Source organism: Osmia lignaria, chromosome 4 (assembly GCF_051020975.1).
Source record: "Osmia lignaria lignaria isolate PbOS001 chromosome 4, iyOsmLign1, whole genome shotgun sequence".
In the NCBI taxonomy this organism is placed as follows: domain Eukaryota; kingdom Metazoa; phylum Arthropoda; class Insecta; order Hymenoptera; family Megachilidae; genus Osmia; species Osmia lignaria.
Genome location: NC_135035.1, coordinates 6,090,886 through 6,115,852, shown reverse-complemented (window position 1 = coordinate 6,115,852; position 24,967 = coordinate 6,090,886). Strand labels below are relative to the sequence as shown.

At 39.2% G+C, this 24,967-nt stretch overlaps 2 protein-coding genes across 9 annotated transcripts in view; one reads left to right on the top strand and one right to left on the bottom strand.

The window, feature by feature from the left end:
- Window positions 1-4,157, top strand: part of LOC117603209 (uncharacterized) — a 38,301-nt gene extending 34,144 nt beyond the window's left edge. For 7 of the 8 annotated variants that reach the window (XM_076688052.1, XM_034322121.2, XM_034322119.2 and 4 more), the window contains 2 exons: window positions 93-230; window positions 3,263-4,157. In XM_076688052.1, the coding sequence (XP_076544167.1) occupies window positions 93-230; window positions 3,263-3,496 (372 nt within the window). In that variant the 3' untranslated portion in view covers window positions 3,497-4,157. Of the gene's footprint in view, window positions 1-92; window positions 231-337; window positions 477-3,262 lie in introns of those variants that run through there. The other variant, XM_034322126.2, reaches the window with a different exon arrangement.
- Window positions 4,158-7,530: 3,373 nt separating this feature from the next.
- LOC117603216 (LHFPL tetraspan subfamily member 2 protein) lies at window positions 7,531-24,403 on the bottom strand. The gene is made up of 5 exons (XM_034322141.2): window positions 24,195-24,403; window positions 8,708-8,881; window positions 8,331-8,603; window positions 8,132-8,245; window positions 7,531-8,063 (listed from the first exon to the last, which is right to left on the bottom strand). Exons 2-5 carry the CDS (start codon window positions 8,835-8,837, stop codon window positions 7,921-7,923), a joined length of 660 nt encoding a protein of 219 aa, XP_034178032.1. The 5' UTR covers window positions 8,838-8,881; window positions 24,195-24,403; the 3' UTR covers window positions 7,531-7,920.
- Window positions 24,404-24,967: the final 564 nt, after the last annotated feature.

Sequence of the window (24,967 nt, the reverse complement as noted above, 5' to 3'; positions counted from 1 at the left end):
TTTTTCAAGGTTTTCCAGGTCTTGAAAATTTCCACGAGTCCATCTAATTTTGACAACACGTGGATTGCACACGTTTTGCATCTCCGTTTCAGAATCAGGTTCCAGGGGAAGAATTTCCAACGACGAACGAGGATCTGGCCGGCTTCTGGGACATGGTGATGCTGCAGGTGGTCCAAGTAAACGAGCTGTTCGACCAGATCGAAAAATTACGAAATTCCCAGTGGCAAGAGGTATGTTCAGTTTCTCAGACACCTCCTTCTTCCTCGAAGCCTTCGAAAAGAAAGATTCCCTCGAAAGAAAATACCGGTGATATAAAACCAGTTAAACCTTCCTGTAGATCCTCGTCTCACTCTGTTAGCGATAAACGTGTACGATTCGAAACTTCGACGCTTTACGGATCAGAAGAATCCATTTGCGAAACGAAACGCTCGTCTCGTTCCACCGAAAAATTACCCCTCGAGGCTCGTTTGTGCGACGACGCGTTTCAAGTATTAACCAGTTCCCCGAATTTCCAAGAAAACGAACCGCGATCGATGGAAAACGACGTTGAATGTAAAGACAGCAACCCGTTCCTATCCGAATCCCCCGAAGATGATTTCCCAATTAATCATTGCACTTCTTACGTCGTCAATTATGTCCATACTTTGAATTCCGATATAAATACCTTTCGTTTCGAGAAATCAAGACACCCATACAGCAATTTCTTCCCTCGCAGAGACGTTTTCGAAAACGATATTGTTTCGAAAAAAAGATTATCAAACGTGCAGGTGTTATTCAAAAAGGAAACTGATAAAACTCAATCGCGAAATGATAAGAAAGTGCAAGAAATTTCTGAAAGACTGACGGAGAACATTCAGAGGCTGATAAAAGAGGAGAAGCAGAATAAATTCAGTTTTGAAAATCATCATTCTTCGCATAGGAGAGATTTATCTGTTGGAAAAAGAAAGGAAAATGTTCGAACGAAAGCCAAATCTTGCAGCCCAGTTGCAAGGAATTCCAATCGCGAAGTCGAGACTGGAAAATGTCGGAGAACGAGATCGAGAACTCCGGAGAAGAAACCTCCAAGAAATGATCCAATTAAATCAACAGTTAATCAACAAAAATCTCGCGATAAAAGGAACGAGGAGAAAGTTCCTGTCTCCCGAAAGAATAACAAGTTCCTTTCCCCGTCTCGTAGAGGAAACGCTCAAAATCTTGGATACAGTGTTACATTTCTAGACGAAGTAGAAAAACCAAGAAAATCGATCAGTGGTGTTGAAAAATGCACGAAATCCTTAAAATCAAGAATCACATTACTTGAAAGTTCAAAGAAAAAACTGCCTCGATCGAGCAACGAAAAATCACCCAAGAAAGAGAATCTGAGTAAAAACGTCTCTAAAACTAATCAAAACTTGTCTGTTTCCAGCGAAACATGGTCGAATATCGACTCCATCGAAAATAGACATAAACCACATAAAAAGGTAGACATGCCCGAAGAAAACTGTACATTCCGTGGAACGTGGAGCGTGAAGAAGCTAAATCAAATAAAAGAACCATCAAAGACAGGCAAAGAAGACAGAAGCACCTCCTCTGAGACGTTCGACAGCGTTGGTTGGCGATTGAGCGACTCGAAACCTTTTATCCCCTTGTCTCCAGAAACTCTTCGACAATTGAGGCAAGTGTACAACGCTGAGAATCAGTCTCATAATTCTGCGGTTGCAAACGGATCAGAAAAGTTGGCGCGAATGAAGGTCTACGAAAAGAAAAGGAAACACGTCCTGAAGATCCATGAAGAAGAATTTTCCAAGAAGCTCGTTTCTCGAGGAACAGACTCTCCCGAGAAAGAAATCAATGTCCAGGATATAAAATCCTTGAATCTCTGCGACGAAACGACAGCCATGAGCGACACAGGGGATCTTCTGAACGAGAACCAGGATTTTTCTGTTCAATGCTTCCTACCGTCCGATTGTCGTGCGTTATCTAACGAGCATACGAGTACTCTTGTCATAAATAATATAACAAATAATATCACGAATTGGTCGGAGAAGGAGACGGAGATCGAGAATTTCCTGTCCTCTTTGATGTCTTCTTTGAGCGCTGAGATTGTTCGGTCCGCTGGAATATCTAGAAACGAGGATTCAAAGATGAAAAATCGCACGAGCATCAAGAAGCTGAGCTACGATTTGATCGCGAAGAAAATTAATTCTTCAAAAGTAAACGCGAGCCTCGTCATGGATATTTCTCAACACGTTCGTTCGGACTTCACCGTTCCATTGCGCGGTCGTAAAAACGTCGGATCGATGGATTTCGACAAATATTTGCCGTTGAAGAGGAAGGTGAACGTGGTCCGTTACCTGGAGGACCTGAAATACATGCAATTGTTTCCGGAAAACGTCGAAGTTCCATCGGACAGCAAAAGTCCACCGATCAAAATGAAACACGTTTGCGCGTTCCTGAAATCAAATCGCAATCTTTGTCGATTATCTTTGTATTTGTACATGTACGGTATTCTGAGTCTTGTTCTATTGTTCCTGAAAATGAAGTCGGGAAATCTGGGACTCCTGGATCCCAGGGTTTTGTACAATTTATAGTAAAATTATCAGAGACTGATGGAATGTATACTTCTTGCATTTGTGAAATAAAATTGTTCTTTCGGTGCGCGTACCTTCAGTCTGCCTACCCTGTTTGTGAAAAGTGTGAATGGAGATAGAAGAGAGCTGTATGTGGAAAGTTTGAAGCGGATCCTTTCAACCCAAGTACGTTTCCTTCATTTTAATTCCTGAAAAGCGACGTTCCAGAATACCTTTTACCATGGAGAGTCTACACCAGTGTTTTCCAACCTTTTTTGTGCCATGCCCCACATAAGCCTTTCTAAAATTCTTATACGAATCTTTATATTATTATTTCTTTATATTTATAAAGAAATCACTAGAAAATTGTTAAAGAAACACAGTAAGTATAATGGAGAACTGAAATTTAAGTAGGAAATAATTTTAATGAAAGATTTTTCTATATTATTTTAATTATTAGTAATTATGAACGTTTACCCAGCTCGAGTAGCGACTGAGAGTCGCCATACGGTTAATTTAAACTCTGAACGAGACGATCTTCGAATTGCCCCCCTTAACAATCAAATTGCCCCCCTGTGGGGCGTGGGCCCCACGTTGGGAAACACTGGTCTACACCTTATCTGAATGATCCTGTAAACAGAAGACCACTTTCCAAATGCGCGCTGTTATCGAACCAGTTCGCTTTCTAATCATTCGTCTCGATTCTTTTTCAGACGGTGCCGGAGAAGAAGAAGGCAGCCGCGGCTCCGCAAAACGGTAGCACGACGAAACGTCGTGTCACGCCTGTTCACAAAGTAAAATCGACGGCGAACAGCGAGGCGAACAAGAAAGCTCGGGAAGCTCGCGAGCAGGCTCGAAGGCAATTAATCGAGGAACGAAGGCGGGCGATGCGGTCGAACGCGCAAAATTCTGAGAACACCGTCAAGATTTTCGCTCCGGACACGTAACGATAAGAAAAAAAGGGAGGAAATAATGGCAGGGAATCAAACGCCTCGAGCCAAATCAAAGCACGATAATCTTTAACGCGTTTCCTTTTCTCAAACGGCTCGATTATTCAGCTGTCTGGTGCATAATTAATAAAAGCTTTTGTGAACCGATCGTATTCGATCGGTGATGCTCATCGTATATTACGACGATTAAATAAATAAAAAAAATACTCGCGTTGTGAAAAGAGAACGGACGCGATTTCGCCCACGGTTTTTCGCGTCTCGTCGCCCGCAGATTACGCGTCAGACGATTTCGTAGGAAGTTGATTATAAAGAATCGCTGATTATGCTTCGACCATGATCAAGCTCGCTTTAATACGGTCGATAGAACGGACAGTTTTGCCTACATCGATGCAATAAGGTGATCGAAGCAAAATTTTTTTAGCAGTTTACAATTTTAATTAAGGTACGTTCTAACGTTTCTACGCACCCTTCGTTTCCCTTCGATTTTACACGCTGTGATGTTTCGTGCTAATCTTGTTACGTTTTATATCGATTTACGGTGTCGTTCGATTTCTACGATATTTAATGATTTCAAACGTTTTGGGCATTCCCAACCTCGTGTTTCGCGTTTCTTTTTTTGCAAGTTAATCACGACGAGTTTTAATGTTTGACAAAGGAATGGATTTATTCGATGTGGTTAAAAGTAATGGCTCAGAGACTGCCTTTTGTCTATAGAAATTATGTTTTTTCATTTTAATAAGAAGTTACTCGCGTAGAGCTATCAGATCGTATTTCTATATCGCGTTTCATCGAGTAACTTATATTTATACGATGACGTATTGTATAGAGAAGAAATTGCAAGAGGATATTAATGATCAGCAGGATGATAGAGGAGTCTATACTTGATGCCACGAGAGTCCGTAACTAACGACGCGCAGGTTGGAGGATGGTGGGGGGACGCAGCGAGCTCTCCGCCAATCGCTTTCCACTTCGTCTGGGAGTATCGCCAATCAGAGCGACGATGCGCAGAAAAGAACGAAAACTGGTCTTTTCGCAGTTATGGACTCTCGTGACATCAAATATATATTAGTCACACGTTAGAAGGTTAAAAGAAAGAATCGCCTGGATCCAAAGAAGACCGTGCAGATTTTTGTTTCGCCGTTCTTCTTGAACCAGGCAACATCGTCACGTAGTTTATTTTAAACTTATATGTATATAATTTTTTTTTAAATATCGTGCTCGCCTAACAGTTCCGTTCAAGAACGATTGAGATTGAAAGAGGATCGTGAGTTGCGGGTCAAACCAGAATGATTCCTATTATTTTAATTATCCATATCGTTTCTAATAACGCCTTATTATTACTCTTTTAATACCCCGATCGTATTATTTTAATCGTATTAACACACCTGAAACGAGACACGTTTGTCGAAACTGACATTCCCGTAGAAAGCGACGGTCTCGAGGCACCCCCCCTGGTAGTTTTTCATAATTCTCGCTTAAGTTTAAGGTGTAATTAGAGCTCGTCCAACCAAATAACATTAATTAAGTAACTCTCGAGCGCGCAGAATGACGCGTTATCCATTACACGTGTGCTGGCGATTGTATTTTTATTTTATTACTTGCGCGTTGAAATCAAAGAAAATGAAATGAAAAGAAACATAATTCACGAAGCGTCGTTCCGCTCGAGTAGAGGCAGGATGACGCGTGTCAGGCCGCGTTATTTATTGACTGTTGATTCCCTTGGTGCCTTGATTATTTATACGTGTGTACATACATGAATCGACTGACAACCGCGACGCTTGGACGCTTGATTATCGCGTCGTGTCACTCTCGATCGCCTGGGTCACATTCGAGTCACCGACAAACGTTTCGTCCACGTTGTTTTCATTGCTGCTACTTTACTGACACAGTTTGACAATCTGAATCAATTATTCTTTTCCTTCATTCTTATTTATTGTGCCACTGGTACTTGCGATTTGCGTGCTGGAATTTCGTGGAAGCCTTTGATCTTCGACGATTGATTTATGACTCAATCGAAGTAATAAGTAATAAATCAGTGAAACGTTGTCAATGAAACTTTTGCCCCTGATTCTAATGTAACCCTGATCGTGCATCGATCGAAGAACGAACATCGATAAATGAGAATAAAATGATGACACTTTAATACGTTGACTGCCATGTTACCCATATTTAGGTGGCATTTGAATTTCCATAGAAAGCCATATTATTAGAAATTAGTTGATTTTTCTGATTAGAAATATTTGTATTAGGCATTTGAAGTGATGGCTAATTGGAATAATGAAATATTCTAAGATTTATTAAAATAATTAAAATACTGTAATGAAATTTTCACTAACGTTTGTGTAGCAGTCGACGTCTTAAGAACTTTCTCTGATCGATTCGATGAAATAATTTTGATGATACAGATACTAAGTGATTTTGTTCTCATTTATCATTTTCTGCCTAATTAGGTTCGATCGTAGGGAATGAACGCACGGGAGTAGCAATTAATTTTTCTCTTTCTTATTTTAATGCAGCAATCGTGTGACTGTACATAAGCGTGATAGAACAATGTATGGCTGTAACGATGTAATTTTTTCCGAAGTCGAGATATGTATATGTAGGTGTGTATATTGGCCAGAAAAACACAGTCCACGTATCGTAATTTAGTTGCTCCTTATCTTTCCTTTCATCGTGCTAAGTTAATCCACTTCTCACCTGTATATTACGCGTCCAGGTGCTCGCCTTAATCCCGCACGTAGTAATTTATATTCAGAACAGTGTCCCCTTAGCATCCGTGCCGCCTTTACGACACCATTTTTAAGAGTTCGATCCAAAGCAGCGTATTACGAGGGTGATCGTCGTGAACCACGATCGTGTTTCAATTCTTCGAAACTTTTATCACACGATTATGTTGTTACTTTAAGAAACGAACGATCTGTTTTTTACGTTGCGTGAGAAACGAGATCGGAACTGGCCGAGAACGGCAGAAAGCGCAAATTTTTTTTACTTATCCTTCGAACGTTTCGACGTCAATCAGTCGCGTTACACGTCGAACGTTCCTATTCTTTTTTTATGCGGACACATAAACAGTTACGATTATTTATTTATTAGATACTAGTAAGCTGTCCATACACTTGTTCTCAGTGAATTAATAAAAAATCAAGAAAAACATGGATTTTCGTCAATGGTGAATCGAGAGGATTAACCCTTTCGTTGCGACGAAAAAAAATGTCAATCCGGCCCATTTTTCAAAAAGTTTCCTGACCCTTGCCCTGTATAATCACGTCCCACTTCGTACCAAAATTATTATTGTTTAGTTTAAAGCGTAGCCGTCAATAGAACTGGGTGATTCGTTAAGAGGATACTATAAAGTTCTACGTTAGATAATTAACATTAAATGATCGATTATTATTATCATCTTTTACCAGTGGCTAAAATTAATGGGGGTGCTGCTCCAGAAAATTTTTAACCTTTGTTTTAAAAAACCGGCACTACGGGAGCAACAGTGCTCTCTTTACTGCGCAGCCTCGCGCGCAGCTTCCCATGTGCGCATGCGCACGCAGTCGAGCACCAAGCCGCTGGAACTGTGAAGCGCACAGTTCCATACTAAGATTTTTGTAACTTTTTCATAAACTGGGGGATGACTACTGACATTAAGCTTAAAGATTATATATTGTACAAGTATAAAGAAAGATTAAAGAAAAAAGAACTCATTATATTAAATGTTATCGATAATATCATGTGGAAGTAGGGGGTGCTGCAGTACCACAGTGTCTATACGCGAGCAACCACTGTGTCTTACAACAGTTTATAACAATTATTGTTGCTTTCATTTATAAAAAATATTTTTGATATTTAATTACAATATAGCCACAATGTGAAATAATTAATTTCATTACTTAAAAAATTACGGATTATTCTGTTTATTTCAAAGTCTGAACAGCTAAATGTCAATTGTGGATCACTGTGCGGCGTCTGTACGATGAGCAGCTTAGCGAAAGGGTTAAAGGAGTGTCAAGTAAGAGATTATCATTTAACTGTATCCTTATTTTATTCCTTATACAGTATTATATTCATCGTCCCTTAATTCTTATAGATATCTGTTCGTTATACGTACTATTATCTTCCTTTCAGTGGCAAAATTAATCAACAAGGACTTTGAAAACAACGATTGGCACAGAACATTCATTTCCGTAATAAGTACATAGTCGTTCGAGCACACAGGTTCAACGACCTCTGTTGTACTCGAAATAAAATTGAACTTGGTCCCATGACGAATTTCCTCCGTTCCTCTCGTCGTAATCGGCGAATCGAAGAAGAAGAAGGAAATGTTTGCTCCTCAAACGCCCCGATTCTCTTCGTCTTTCGTCCCTTGACAAATGAACGAGGGCGTTCCGAAGATATCGAGTGGAATACGTTTTCCCCGGGATTTTCACGTTTCACGCGAGACAGATCAAAGTCTTTCCCTCGTTCATCTTGTCCTGAACTTTGTCGCTGGCTGTGGACTTTTCCGCTTGACCGCTGATCACCGCGCAGACGAACGTCAGTCCAACCCCTATCACGGCACTGTAGAACGCCCATCCTAAACAAATTTTTAAGAATCAACATATTTCTCAAAAGAAGAATAGAAAAAAGAAGATCTTCTTTTACCAAGGGAACAATCAGCGAGGTAGAAAGCATCCGCCTCTGGACCACAAATCCTCTGAACCCTTTCTGCTCCCCAGCCAGCGGGATACAAAATCATTCCCAGAAGATACGATATTCCTATTGGGACAAAAATTAAAAATAAAGAATAAAATTAAAATGGGTCTCTATTATTGATTGTTCTACGATGATATGGTACTATTACCAGCGACTACTTGGGCCACACCGGCCAAATTGAAGATGCTCTTTCTTCCAATGCTCTGGATGCAGCACCCAAGCAGAGCAGCTAACACAGTCATCGCCATGATCGCAAGACCAAGGGACAGGAAGAAATAGGAGGCTTTCCAACAGCCTGGAAACACGCTGGAGTCCGTGGCGAAGCCGTCGACGTTGAAATTCGCGCAGTGCGTCTTTCCATGTAGCCTGATGCACCGATTGAAGATTCCAACCGTTGGTACGTACAACTCGGACCCGTTCTCTGTTGTTTAAACAGAAATGATTTGATGTACACTGACCGCTTACATCATCCACCGCCCAGAAGGCGATGTTGTCAGCAGTGATTAAGTAAGAGAAAATAGTTACTAGTATCTTTAATCGTCTGCGGTCCAACGAGCCATTTCGGAGTGATGAGACCCGATAAAACGGCCATTAACGCTACTAGGGACAGCAGCGTCCACAGTAAGCTACGACCAGTGACTATCACATAGCACATGCTGCCGATTAAGGGTAGATCTATGCCATCCTTCGAAATTCTCCCTGGAACACGAATATCAGTAATTACAGTCGATGCGTGATCGTAAAAATGGCTCGTGCAGAAACGCGAAGGTCTCTGGTGGCGTCGAGTGAAGAGGTCAATGATTCGGCCAGTGTTTCGGGCGACTGAGCGAGAATAAATGCCACTCACATATATTTCGGGGAAACGTTGCGTACGGACAGGCTGGCATTAAAAGCAAAGTCGTAAGCTCGGTCGCGTTACCGGTTTCGATTTTTTATTCCGATTTCGTGAGGATCGTAAACGCGAGCCCGCCAACAAAGCAGACCCTTCTTCTTCTGCCGGCTCGTAAAGCAACATCGTCTGTATTTTCGTGTCGATTCGAATCGCAGCGAGCCGATCAGAAGGCGAGGGGGAAATTTCTTAGAGGCTGCTGCATCGCTCGACGTTCGAATTCTTCTTTCGTTTAGCTTTGACAGCAGTTTACTCTGCGCTGACAGCTCTGCCCACGCGTCCTCTTCCACTCGCGGGATTCCTCTTCTTAAAACATCGACTCTGGCACCGTTTGATGAAATATTTAATTGGAACTATGGTTGACCCGTGTGTCAGGGAAGCAAGGAATGGAAGGTCGATCAGAACCTTGCCCCTCCCTCGATACTGACCCATTTTCTACTTCTAACTTTAGATCGACCCAAGTTCGGGTTCCGTGGATGATTTAGGAGCTGGCCTTTCTTTCTCGAATACTCTTGCTCCTCGAGATTTTTTCATTCTCCTTGAACCCGCAAACTTAATCCCTTTCGTTCCTTCGCGGCAGACGAACCACAATTCCCTTTGATGTTGTTGGCACGTAGCGAATCGGTAGTCTGCGATGCGACACTTGGTGTTCGAATAAAAAGTCAATGAATCTTTTTTAAATTGCAATGCCAAGTGAATTCCATTATGATAAGTGATGAAAAAACTGAAAGACTTATGGTGGAGTAGGGTAAGTTCGCAAACGGAGCAAGTGCATATACCGGTTATTTTTATTATATTAGCGAAATTTCCTTAGCTAATATGTAGTAATCTACTAAAAGTTACTATGTCTCTTTTTATATTTCAGCAAAAAGTACTTGTTTGTTTAACACTAATCCACACTAATTTTTATGTTGAAAATAATGTAGAAAATTAAATAGATAAGGGATGAAACAATTTAATATATACATTCATTCTTTACCTCGACAATAGCCAACATACATTTCAGCAAAATGAGAAACTTGAAACCTGTCATTTTGACCCCTTTGGTAGTTCTAGTGTTAAAAATGGATAACTATAAAACTAAACAATATATTTTCGGGGTGCCTCGTTTTCCTTTTTTCTTTTTCGGGGCAATTGCAGAGTAGTTGACATTTTATACAATTTCCTATCAAAATGAAAATTGACAAGGAAAATTAGGGTCCTAGTTAACGCGTTGAGTGCCATTACACATACTTAAATAATTAAAAGAAAATAATAGAAAAATATTATTTAATATTTTTCTATTATTTTCTATCATGATAATAATAATATTAAATAATATTTTTCTATTAGTTTTATAATTTTCCTTGTCAATTTTCATTCTGATAGGAAATTGTACAATAAAATTGCCATTGTAAAAATAATGCAAAATAGTAGATAGAAAGTTGGAAGTTTGAAATTTGAAAATTAACTATTTCTATGCTTAATAATTAGAGCCACAACAAATGTTCATTTTCACCGTGGCAATCAACACAGTAATAACTGTGCAATGCGTTTGATACCGACAGTGTTAAATATTTACATAAAAGATTAAAAATACACAGTTTTAAATTCCAATTTTACAAAACGCAGTCTGCACTCGCCCCACTCCGCCTTATATTTTGATGGACAATAATTTCGAAATGGAAAGAGATGAACAATAACAACGACGCCCTCGAGTAACATGGGGAATCGTGTTTAATTAGATTCGTTTCACGATGTACATCTGCCGGTCTTATTTTTATCATTTCTTGCGCTCGACCTCCTCGAGAGCCACTCAACACCGAGTTTACATAGGATCGCCGGTTTAATCGCTGTTTGTGTTTATACTGTCTCCGAGTTTCCCATTGGATTTAATGAATGTCCAGCACCGGAAACGTTGATTCACCGCGATTCAGAAAATGTGGCCTCGATAGACGATACATAGTTTCAACATCGAACATCTGGCGCGGAGAAACAGGACGGAGCACAGTTTTGTTGTGTCATTAACCCTTTCGCTGGGCAACCTCTTGCATCGGATGCCCTTCGAATATAAAATTGTGAGAATCATAAATTCCATGGAACGTACGTTTGTCGATGTGTTAATAAATCGTGATCAGGTTAGATTGGACCGTTCGAAAGAGGACCGACGTAGATAACAAGCATCAAAGTTCGTGTGTAGGCTGACTGCTGGTCGAACAGAGCCACTATTTTTTTTTTTCTTTCCATTTTAATCGTTACGTTCATTGTTGTGGCTTGCCACGCCTTAGCAGAGCGTAGTAGGGGCCCATTGTCTCGCCACCAGTCCCCTTACTGAATTAATTTTCGAAGTTTGATTCGACAGCGGAGAACGAGGCCTCGAAATTCAACAGAAGGAAACGTTGCTCGATCGAACGGCCGTGCTGTCGAATAACTCAACCCTTTCGAATTGAAATTCCATCCGGTGAAATTCCCAAGAATTCTCTGTGATAATTCAAGGCAACGATTTTCGATCGATCGCAGTCATCAAAGTTTCGAGAAAATCATTGAAAGGAGGGAGTTAAAATTCCAGAGAAATTTCCCATAGAAATTCTACGCGCGAGGGTATTCCATCAATTGCAGTGATTAGGAGAGGAAAGGGGGGAATCGGTGGAGAAGAAATTGAAATTTCCGCGGTGCTGGTGAACTTCTTCCTCGAGGCTGGCATCGCGGAATGCGATATGTTTCCTCTTCCTCTCTCCTTATAGTCCCTGCAAGGCTTGCTCTGGCCATTAGTCATCCAGCAATGGGTCCTCTGTCCGGCAGCTCGTTATCAGAAGGGCGTAAGTCGACGGCCAGTGCGAACTTCACGCTCGTAAATTCAAATCACGCGTTTCCGGCCGCCGGCCACCGCATCGCGGAGCATCTTTATTCGCGAGGAGTACACCTAAATCCTTCCGCGTTATCTTATGAATCTCTATTGATTTTCTAATTGATAACGTATAACTTCCGACGAGAATCTCACGATTGCTTTGTCGCGTATCGAATGGCCGATTTCGAAACCTTGCGAAGAGGGATTCTTTGAAACTTGTAGTAATTCGCATAGTAGCCGGGGTTTAAAAGAATCGGAGTTCAATTTCAGAAACAGGAGACACCCACTCGTTGCATAATCTAGCAACAACGATGGAGACCATCTGCGAGGCAGCTGTTGGACAGGTGCTCCCTTACTTCTCCAACCTCTTGTTTTCGTCCCCTCTTTCCCTCGAAGATATCCTCCCGGGTTCACCTCTTCCTCCTCTCCCGTTTTCTTTTACCTGCCTTCTACTCGCGTACGCAGCATCGATTTTATCCGACGGTAATTTATCGCCATCTTAACCGATCGAGCGTCCCCTCTTAGCCGATCGTGGCCGATTAAATATTTTGGGGAAAACGATTCCGCGAAACGATCTCGCTTGTTCCTCGAAACGATAAGGAACATTCCATCGCGGTTTTCTGACGTATAATTCGATCGTTTATCTTCTTTGCTGGTGGTCAATTTTATTTATCGGGACGAGTGAGAAGCTTCGGGAATTCTTTGGGAATTTGAAGAGGTTCGAAGTCTCGTAGCTGGCGGATTAACAGACTAAATTCCCTTTTGTTCACCGAGAGATTTACAGTTTCGTGGAACGATTTGCGTTCCGGGAACAGCCACGCCTATTCCCATGAATCTCTTTCGAAAGGGCTGTGGCATTCCATGTTAGGTGTATCCCTCATGAAAAACGTGAGAAGTGTTTGATAAATTTTTAGCACGTTTCTGTTCCCTCGTTTTTTTTCAATGAACCCATTGTATCTTTCTATCGAGGCATAAATTATTTTATTAGCTGTAGAAATAAGTTCCTTCCAATTTTTTGGTCAAATAAATGTTTTATTTAAAAAAGGATATAAGAAGTTAATCGTCGAAATATTCAGTCGAAATAATCGTCGGATTTAAACCATTGATACCAATTTCTACAAGTTCTATCAGTCACAGCTCACACACCATTTGAGTGGCTTTATTCACTGATTTTGGAAAATTAACCCTTTAAGGACGATCGACACATATGTGTGTCTAAACATAATTTTCATAAAAATTTATAATTCTCTACTTATTGTGTTATATTCTTGATATAAGGGTCTTGAATTTTGAAGGGTGTAATTATTATTTCATTTATTTTAAATTAACAACTTTTTGTGCAAGCTTAGGAATGCTCCATCCTCAAAGGGTTAAACGCGAACAAGAGGCAATGCTGAATATGCTTCTTCGTTGATGACATTGTTAATGATAACAATTAAAGGGGTAATAATTTGAAGTTTGCTGCATTGTGACATTGTTTTGTTACTTCTTTTGTTGGTATTGCAAATTCCTAAACAAGAGGAAGATTATCCTGCAACAAATGATCATAGGAAACGATTGAAATTCGTCGCAAAGACCTAATATAATTCTGAAAGGGTTAAATCTATGAATGAACTTCGCGATAATGAAAGGATTAATTGATACAAGAGTATCGCGTAGTTATTCCTTCGAATAATTCTAGCCGAATAAAGAGTCGGAAGATTAATGATCGACGCGTACATCAAAGAGGATCAGCAGGAAGCGGTCGAGCGGAATTACTTCCGACCGAGGTGGAATCCTATTTACGACGGTCCATGATAACAGTTCGATGCTTAGGCGCCTCTCCGATGGAACGATCGTCGAGATAATTAAGGTACCACGAGCAAGACGACCAGCTTAACGGTGATTTCCAGCGCATCTAGCAAGGCCCAGCAATTAAGATAATCGCCGATCACGCGCTACGGCTACGCGTCTCTCTTGGTCTCCTCGACGTCGACCAGTACCTGGAATTTTTTCCACAATTTTTTTTATTCACCCTTCCCCCTTTGTATTTTTCTAAGCATAATCGTTGCGTTGGAAGCAACGGGAAGTTTGTGGGAAGTTAATTGTTGACACTGTTCAGCTCGATGTCACGTATTCGTGACTTTAATCCAGTCATTTTTCAACTTGAATGGCTGCTTTCGTAAGAGTCAATTTGCCTTGCAGGTAATTTGTCGCAGGGTACAATGAGGGGTCAATAAACTGTGATAGCATTCTAGGTGCACCGAGAGCCAGACTTCCAATCTTTGCATTTCAAGTTTCCCTATCAACCCTTAACTAGTTAACCCCTTCGCCTATGATTTTTTCTTTAAGTATTTATTATTTAAATTTTCAAACAAATAAAGCAAAATGAAATATCATGCATACATAGCATTTAACGATTCTTGATTGAGTAAATTAAAAATTCAACTGTACTACAAGTACCAACTTTAACACATTTAAACTGTAGGTTGTGTCACAAGTGTGACACGATGTTGTAGACGTTAATCCAAAACTTTATTTCGGTGCAGTGACGTATATATTCGTCGTGTTGAATAAAAAATTTATTTATTATAAAATCTCAACATTTCTATAAGAAGTAATAAAAATGCCATTTGATGGTATTTTTCCTTTATATTACCACTAAAACTGCTATGTATTTTATAAAAAGAGTTTGATTATTCTGAGTTGATTATTTTGCCCAATGCATCTGGTATTCTTCAAAAACTGTTTTGAAAAATTAATTTCTTCGGTAATTTTTCTTGTTTATGAATTTCATTATTTTTTGACAATTTTTAACTTTTTAACATGTTGAATGCTATGGGGGTCACTGGTGACCGGCACCGCTAATTACACATGCCTGAATAATTAAAAGAAAACAACAGAAAAACATTATTTTAAATAATATTGCTTAAATTATATATATTAAATAATAGTTAAATAAATTAACTATTCCTATTCTTAATAATTAGAGCTTCAATACGTCTCACAACACGTGCCCACTTTCACAATGGCAGTCAACGTTTTAATAACAATAATCTTATCAACAATGAATTATTAAATTTTTCCTTCCTCGTTTTGCTTTACTTTTTTCGTAAAATTTACCCTGCAAATGTTCGACGTTTATACTCGTCATTACTTGATTTTAATTACTCATCCCGCGGATTTTTAAAACTAAACTCCGCAGTTAACTGTTTAAGGCCACTACCCTAAATCCATTATCTCTTTATGTTCTCATTGCTACTGTTTCTCTTCCCATCAATCCCGATTTCCTCGATACCCAGAACGCGCCAGAGCTTCTCTTTAGCATCCAGCGAAATGAAAAGAGGAAAAGAAGCTGGACGTTTCTATTTTTCTCGCGGTCAACGCTTTTCATTGCGTCGCGTCGTTCCTTTGGCTCGTACAATTCCAACTTGTCTCTTTCCCTCTTTTCCCGTTCCATTTGTTCCTGCTAGCTGGTTCGAGAGACCAGCATAGCCAGTCGCTGTGTCATCGAGCCTCGATACATCATAAATATAAATTGCTTTCTGGATACGTGTTGGTACAAATGGGACTATGGGGCTATGAGCGCACACGCGTATCCATGCGAGACTCGTCGGCGCACGGCTGTGTTCCGGAATCTTAATGCCGCGAAAAATGACAAATGAATTGCACAACGAATTTCGCGACGTTTAATTTACCGCACCGGCTCGGCTTGTGGCTTTTTCATTAACGCGTTGAGTCTCCTGGTGGTCACTGATAACCAACACCGCTTCGTTAAAAAAGAATAAAATTTTGAGGAAATTTAAAGAAACCTAATTCGCTCTTTTCTCGTTAAAAGGAAAATCAAATTTGGAGGAAATTTAAAGAAACCTAATTCGCTCTTCCCTCGTTAAAAGGAAAATAATATTTTCAGGAAATGTAACGAAGCCTAATTCGCTCTTTTCTCGTTAAAAGGAAAATAAAATTTTGAGGAAATTTCAAGAAACCTAATTCGCTCTTCCCTCGTTAAAAGGAAAATAATATTTTCAGGAAATGTAACGAAGCCTAATTCGCTCTTTTCTCGTTAAAAGGAAAATAAAATTTTGAGGAAATTTAAAGAAACCTAATTCGCTCTTCCCTCGTTAAAAGGAAAATGAAATTTGGAGGAAATTTAAAGAAACTTAATTCGCTCTTCCCTCGTTAAAAGGAAAATGAAATTTGGAGGAAATTTAAAGAAACCTAATTCGCTCTTCCCTCGTTAAAAGGAAAATGAAATTTTGAGGAAATTTAAAGAAACCTACTTCGCTCTTTCCTCGCTAAAAGGAAATTAAATTTTGAGGAAATTTAAAGAAACATAATTCGCTCTTCCCTCGTTAAAAAGAAAAGAAAATTTGGAGGAAATTTGAAGAAACCTAATTCGCTCTTTCCTCGTTAAAAGAAAAATATAATTTTGAGGAAATTTAAAGAAACCTAATTCGCTCTTTTCGCGTTAAAAGGAAATTAATTTTTGAGGAAATTTAAAGAAACCTAATTCGCTCTTCCCTCGTTAAAAGGAAAATAAAATTTTGAGGAAATTTAAAGAAACCTACTTCGCTCTTCCCTCGTTAAAAGGAAAATAAAATTTGGAAGAAACCTAATTCGCTCTTCTCTCGAGACTTTCACGATTCAATTCTCCGCATCTCGCTGCATCCATTTAAAGATTTCATTTGAAATTCGTGTGGCAGGTATTAAGTGAGAGATCCAGAGAGAGTGTTTCCTAGCGATCCTCGCCCTCGGTGAGGACTCTCCGTGTTCGTGTTCGTGTTCATGTTCGTGTCTCCGTTCGTGCAAGTCGTTCGGGAAGCGAATGCACGGTGCATTCTAATCTTCCAACCGGCTGCACCGATGCGAACCGCGTTCCCGAGCATGTATACCAAGAAAACGAGACCCCTTTGGCAATCTAGCCGATCTGGAATGGATTCGTAATCGCTCGTTAATGCGTTTCCAAGGAATCAGAAGCTGGATGTAAACTGGAGAACGTATTTCCTTCGCGATCCCTCTTTCCTTTCATTTCGAACGATTATTCCTGATTCTTTTCAATTATTCAGAATCTTTGTCCGCACTCGGGATATTTTAAATGGGACGCGTTGCAATTTATCGAGGCGAGTTCATAGCACTTCGAGCAGACAGCTTATCTCGATCTTCAGGAAGCGCGTGTTGCCCACTCGCAGACTTCCACTGTTGGCTACTTGCTGCAATTAAACTCGTTCAACATTTCAATATCGGCTTCCCGACGTTTCCATCGGCACTCTGATAAGTGTTAATTTCAGCACTTTTTAGCAAATTTTTAGCAAATGAAGGCGATTACGATTTTTCGATTAAATCATGTTCACAGTAGAGGTGTGCGAGTACTCGTAATTTACGAGCCGAGCTGAACTCGCTGCGATTGTTCGAGCCGAGCCGAGAGCTTGAATTTGCCGAATTACTCAAAATCGACGAACTGCTTAAAACAAAATCGAACTACTCAAAAGCTCGAATATTGGAGTAGTTCGATTTTCTCGAGTAGCTCGGTTTTGTTTCAAGCAGTTCGTCGATTTCGAGTAATTCGGCAAAATTCAAGCGCTCGGCTCGAACAATCGAAGTGAGTTCAGCTCGGCTTGCAAATTACGAGTACTCGATTTATTCGAGTACTCGAATTTCGAGTCAAACAATGATCGGTCGAGCCGAGCCGAGCGCTTGAATTTTGTCGAATTACTCGAAATCGACGAACTGTTTGAAACAAGAGCGAGCTACTCGAAACTTCGATTTACTTGAAGATCAATTTCCAGTTCGAATATTCGAGTAGTTCGATTTTTTCGAGTAGCCCGCTTTTGTTTCAAACAGTTCGTCGATTTCGAGTAATTCGGCGAATTCAAGCTCTCGGCTCGACCGACCGATCATTGTTTGACTCGAAATTCGAGTACTCGCAAATCTCTAGTTCACAGTAAACCGCAAAATGAGTCACTCTATCACAGTTTACACTACTGTACTGACGTAAAAGAGTAGAGTTGGATTTTACGAGCGTACTCGTTTCAAAGATCATTATAAAAATCTTCAAATAAGATTCCACGAAAGCAACAACGAATAGAACTCCATAGAGAAGCATCCCACGTCTGGCATTATTTCACGTGTCGTCCCTCGAATCGCAATTAAAATGCGTTACGTCGAATTGTTGTTTGCTCGCCAGCGATTCACAATGAATCTTAAAGCGTATTCATGAGTCAAGCGTCGAAAAATTTGCCTATTCGCGGATTGATAATCGATCCAAGGATTTAAGCGATCGGTATCGGTATCAATAAGGAGACGACTGGTTTATCGGGTCACTCAATTAGCGTTCTAATTGACGTATCGTCTTCACCATTAATTAAGAGTTATCGTGGAAATCCATTTGCGTGTTTGACCTAGTTCAAAACCGCACAGTAAACGACACGAGGTGGTATCCGCCGACTGAAATCAGGAACTCCCTTTGTTCGAGCAGTCTCCTCTTCGGGCACGAGTCGCCCGCATTCTTTCGTTAGGTATGTACCCGTGAAAAAAAGGATTCAAACGGTCTCCCACCCACTTTCAAAAAAGAAAAGGTGAATTCGGTGAAAAGGATGGCCAATAATGCAGTCGAGTCATGTTTTGAATATCGAACAGAAGAATTTTGGAACTGACTCTGACGCTTGCAGTTATAGTGAAATCTACAAACGTCGAGAAATTCATTTTGTACTTATCCACTATTAAATTAAAACAAATTTAATTGCGCGAAACATAATTTGTTCGGGTCCGTTAGTTGTAGTACGATATCCGGAACAGTGTCTGGTAACTCAGGCACGGTATAAATAGTTCTGCAGTTTTTATGAAAATTTATTTTTACATTCTTATTTGATATCTCTTTAAAATTTTATTTTTTATTTGACTCAATAAATCTCGAACTTATAGAAATGCTTAACAGTAGATTGCCGGACAAATAGATCCGTCAAAATAGGTATAGTACATATGGATTTTTGGAAGTAAGTGGGAGGGAAAGGAATAAGTATTTGTATTCATTTCATAATTCTATTAAAAACCAACATATGATTTTAAAAAAATTATTTAAGTTTTTCTATAATAATTGACTCGCTCTGGCAATCTATCATTAATAATCAGTTTAATCCAAAAAATTCCCAGTCATTCTCGATATATTTAAAAAATACGGTTTTTCGGGCTAACCATTAATGGTGGTTTTCAACCTTTAAGTAAACAAATTCATTAGAAAACATAACATTAGAAAATGGAGGTACACCTCAAGTATTTTTCTTATTAGCGTTTTCGAACTCAATTTACTCAAAAACGAAAACTCAAACGAAAAAAATGTATTCTTTTTTTCGTCTTATTTTTGCTTATAGAATCACCCCCTGTTCGATTATACTACCCGACCTAAAACACCCTATATATGCGTTCACAGAGAAAACTATAAATACTATGTACACAACTGTGTCATATATTTGAAGTACCCTGTACATCGATGAGACGTCTCTGTGCATATAGACAGAAGTCATTTTGTCCTCGTATGCACTGACGCCCGCGAGCAGAGACGCGTGTCCACGGTGCGAGGGTGATATCGAAATACTATCGCTTCCCACGCGAGAAGGAGCCTCGATTCCGTCTGCTCACCAACGTTCACGTTCACGTGCGTGCGTAAAAGCCGCCTTATTGGGAAACTTTAATGGCTAGAGCACGGCCAGCAGCCGTACGTCGAGCATACTTTATGCCTTCTACCATATTTGACCCACGATTCATATCGTGACAGCGGCTACGGGATTCGGTAACGAGTCCCTTTCATGAGCTTTCGCAACCTTTTCATCGTTCTAATGGACGTCTTTCTTTATCTCTGTTAACCATTTAGTGTGCTTCAGACCGAAAAAGAATACGTCCTCCGAAAGCGGATGGTTAAATATAAGCGCGAAGGCAAATCAAATTTTCCCCCTCTGCGGCTCTTCTCTATTTGCAGTTGGAAAAGAGTTACAGCTTATCTCTTTTATCACTGGGTGCACTCGTCTGCAGCTCAGACTTCCCTTAGTTAACAGGATGCGCAGCACTCGCTTTATTTATCCATATGGTTTAGGGGTGAGAATAGGGGTTCCAGATTAGTCTCTCTCCAGATTCTCCCAAATCAAATAGGGAGCGGATATTTCCTTTACACTTATACTTACAAGGAGAACTACCCAAGTGTTACACTCACTTAGTAATGAAACTTTGCCAGCTTGTAGAGCTCGTCGAGCTGAACACGCCCATACCCCCTTTTGGGGGCAGACGGCTAATTGTTTAAAAGATATTAACACATACAGTTAGTTACTACTTACATTGAGAAGTATGACAGATTCACACATACAACTCGCAATCTAGAGATCCATGGTTCAAATCCTTGGTTCCTAACATTTTTTTTTTAATCATAATTTGTCTCTTTTTGAATAACTATTCCATAAAAAAAAAAAAAAAAGAAAAACAGGAACCCAGGATTTGAACCGAGGACCTTTACGTTACCAGTCATGTGTTTAACCACGGAGCAGATCCGTGACTTGCAATCTGAATGTCCTTAGTTCAAATCCTTGGTTCCCAAAAATAATTTTTTTTTTTTTATGATAATTTTTATGTAATAGTTATTCAAAAAGAGACAAATTATCATTAAAAAAAAAAAAATGTTGGGAATAAAGAATTTGAACCGTGGATCTCTAGATTGCGAGTTGTATGTGTGAGTTGTATCTGTCATACTTTTCAATGTAAGTAGTAACTAACTGTAAGTGTTAATATCTTTTAAACAATTAGCCGTCTGCCCACAAAACGGGATATAGGCGTGTTCATCTCGACGAGCTCTACAAGCTGGCAAAGTTTCATTAATAAGTGAGTGTAACACTTGGGTAGTTTCCCTTGTTAGTCTAAAATCTAATTTCGAAAATATTCGCGTAAAGCTACACTCGACACCCTTTACCAAATCAAGTATAGGGTGACTTAACCAGTGAATGAACAAATTGACTTTTTTCGTGTACAACAAAAATATTACTTTCAGTAGCTAAGCAATCAAAAATAGGCACAGAAAGAAAAGAAGAGGCAAATCAATTGAAAGCAAGAAAAGCTCAAATAAATAATAAATAAAGAGTAAATAAATAATTTAAAAATGTATGGTGTCGAATATTAATTATCAGCATTTTCTAGTTGCAAAATGAAATATTTTTCTATTTGTTCATTTACTGGTACATTGGGTATTGATTACATTTTTATCATTTATTTCAAACGCCGTTCAAATCAAATAGTTCAAACAATTTTTTCCAGACATTTTTAACCCTTTGTATACTATGAAAGCACATATGCGTCAGGTGAAAGCTATCAGTTCTAATTATGGGCGCACATATGCGTACATAATTCGTTTCTAGTGTATCTTAATCATAAACAAATAAAACTTATCAATGCATATTACTAATTACACACCATATGTTATCAGATTATAATGAAAAAATAAATTGAAAAATGAAGTGAAATAGAAAAGAAAAATTATAAGAGTCATTGACCTAATTCTTATTTCATACACCTGTAGTACTCAGCAGGTAAAGGGTTAAACTATATTCTGTTAGAAATTCTAGTTATCGAACTAGGACATAATTAGAACTAGGACGTAATTAGAACTAGGACATAATTAGAACTAAAATATAATTAGAACTAGGACATAATTAGAACTAGGACATAACTAGGAATAAATTAGGACATAAATTAATTTTTATTTTAATTTGAAACAGAAGAAAAGCTTTACTAGTCACCCTAACAGAACTTCAACAATCATAGCATAAAATTGTCGGCCTTCGCGATCGTCTCGTCTCGTCCTGTTGGACGAGACGAAAAAGTCCTGGGACTTGTTCGCATACGAATTCAACGTTTTAGCACTAGCAATGAATTATATAGCCTCGGTGTCCGTGAGAACGTGTCCCTGCTCGGACGTGGCGTTATTACATCGTAGAAATACCTTCGCGGACCGTTTCGTTCGCCACGTAATAACTGTCATAGGCGTTCGCAATTGCAGTATCGTCCCCATGGGCCAGAGCCCATGGTGGCTTACCAGATCGTAACCAGATCTTTGAGTTTCGAGGTTTACGGCCGTCTGGCGAACCGCAAGAACCAGGCTCTATTAAACGAAAAACCGAACAGAAACAAACGCGTGGGACTTTGCAGAAGATATCGCAATGAACGAGAAATTATTTATCGTAATCGCAATCGAACACTTGCCGTAACGATATTCCTTTCGCTTGATTTTGCAAATTAGGTTTCACTGAAACATTCGACACCGTTACGCGAATCCTTTCCACTTCGTTATCTTATTTCACTGACCCAGAATATACCGAACTGCTTATTGAGGGAATTTTCAAAGAATACTGTATTGTGTTCGAGGAGATTTTAATAAAATGAGAAGCAGACGGACAAAAACGAACCACTGGACGGTGGAATGATTAATTAATTGTCACCCAGTCGCTTTCGTTAAAACGTAATTTGTTTTAATTCAACAGCTGGGCGTTCAAAAAGAAATGCGAATGAAACGTAAAGAGAAACATGTGTACCAGGTTTTATCCTTCTTAATTGTTACTATGGCGATCAACCTGTAGTATTTTACTCCCCGGAGGGACGAACGGGAAGAAACACCGAAACATCTTTTAACCATAGGAAAGAGCGAATTTCTTATTTCCCTTTTTCCATGGGTCCCGATCGGAGAACGATTTCGTCGAGTCGTGATGCAACAGAAAGCCGTGCGCGCATTTCTTGCGAGTGATCTTGAAAGAAAGAAAAAAAGGAAGGAGGCAAGCCGAAACCACCCTGCGATGCATAATTCATGGTGGTGGGTCCGTGGCTTTATGGCACACCCCGGCCTGATGATGTAAACAGTCGTAAATTAATGCAATTGGCCTGGGCTGGTTCACGTGCGCAGAAATAAAAAAGAATAAACGGCACAAAAGCTCGACTCCTTCGAAGACCGCGTTTCGCATTAATTTCGCGTTTCGCCCGCTCGGTCCGACGATCTTCTCGCTTCCTCACTTCGTAAATTCGAGTTTCTATGGTTTCCATGGGGCGCGATCGCCCCGTTCCTCCGCTTCCGCTCGCTAATTGGTCTCATTTAAATGGACGACGCGTCGTGCCGGTTTCTTCCTCCTTTTTTCGCTTTGCCCGCGACTCCTTTCACGGATCGAGAATGGCATCGACGATAAATCGAATGGAAAGACGTGACAGAATGTTTCTATACTATTAGAATATCAAAATTCCATTAAAATTGTTTTTTTATTATATAGATACACATGTAGCACCTGTTCTTCATCGAAAGACTATGTATCCCTTAATTGTTTCAATAAATTCGATTCTAAATCAAGGAGGAATTGTAAAACAAAAATTTATTCAGTATCAACGATAATAAATTAATAGAATATCAAAATTAAAATAGTTGTTTTATTATATAGAAACACGTACAGCATCTGTTCTTCATGGAAAGGCTATGTACCTCTTAATTATTTCAATAAATACTCTAAATCAAGGAGGAATTGTAAAACAAAAATTTATTCAATATCAACGATAATAAATTAATAGAATATCAAAATTAAAATAAGTTTTTTATTGTATAGAAACACATGCAGCACCTGTTCTTCATCGAAAGATTATGTACCCCTTAATTGTTTCAATAAATACTCTAAATCAACGAGGAATTGTAAAACAAAAATTTATTCATTATCAACGATAATAAATTAATAGAATATCAAAATTAAAATAAGTTTCTTATTGTATAGAAACACATGCAGCACCTGTTCTTCATCGAAAGACTATGTACCCCTTAATTGTTTCAATAAATACTCTAAATCAAGGAGGAATTGTAAAACAAAAATTTATTCATTATCAACGATAATAAATTAATAGAATATCAAAATTAAAATTGTTTTTTTATTATATAGAAACACATGCAGCACCTGTTCTTCATCGAAAGACTATGTACCTCTTAATTGTTGCAATAAATACTCCAAATCAAGGAGGAATTGTAAAACAAAAATTTATTCATTATCAATGATAATAAATTAATAGAATATCAAAATTAAAATAGTTTTTTTATTATATAGAAACATGTACAGCATCTGTTCTTCATCGAAAGACTATGTACCCCTTAATTGTTTCAATAAATACTCTAAATCAAGGAGGAATTGTAAAACAAAAATTTATTCATTATCAACGATAATAAATTAATCTTCTATTGAAGATTAATTTCCGTAACGCCTGTTTTATATATAATAATTTTTAGGATACTCGAAAAAAGGCTAAATAAAATTTCCACCCACCTCGAATCACCTACTGTAGTCCAAAACCACGTAAAACGAAATCGAAGTGTTCACACTTGACGACAGAGTTAATTACTAATGGAATTCGATCAAACACGAGTACGAATCTGTTTTAGCGAGCTTCTGTCACGCACTCGCGATCGAAAACGCGTGGCTTCCTGGACGCGGAGTTGCGCGGTCAAAGCGCCGAACCGAACTGAAGCCGAAGCCGGTCGAGATCGCCGCTATAATGCAACGGGAGAGCTGAACGCGAGACTCGATGGCGCGACGCGTGATTTCCTGATGAATTTTCCATCGATTATTAGTTCGAATTTTTAAATCGTTTAACAAAATAATAATTGACACGTGAAAATATTAAAATACATCCCCAAAAATGGTAATTAACGTTGTCATTACTTAGACACGAATACAAACCATTACAGTAATCACCCTTTTAACGAAAGACTCGCGATTACGACTTTAATCCCATAAAATCCCGACACACCCCATTAAAGCATGATGTCAGGGCCCTTTGTTGTTGCTCACGGTACCAAGAATCGGTCGATACTTTTCTCCAAAGGCTTTTCCCTGTTTCATCCGTGGGGGATGTCGCGCTGGCATTCTCTTGGCGTCGGATTACAACCACCATGGGGGTGGGTGGTTTACGAGAGGGTATCCTGGACATCTATGGGACCCGAAGGCGCCAGGTTTTATGGATTTATTGCTGGACTCGTGTAATGTTTCCTTGTTTCGACGTTCATAAATCGATTCATGGAAAAGTAAGCAAGCAAACT

Coding starts and splice junctions, on each gene's coding strand:
- LOC117603216 (XM_034322141.2), bottom strand. CDS start 8,837: ATGTGCTATGTGATAGTCACTGGTCGTAGCTTACTGTGGACGCTGCTG. Junction 8,604..8,707: donor GCAGACGATTAAAGATACTA/GTAACTATTTTC, acceptor TTTAAACAACAG/AGAACGGGTCCGAGTTGTAC. Junction 8,064..8,131: donor CCTCGCTGATTGTTCCCTTG/GTAAAAGAAGAT, acceptor AAATTTGTTTAG/GATGGGCGTTCTACAGTGCC.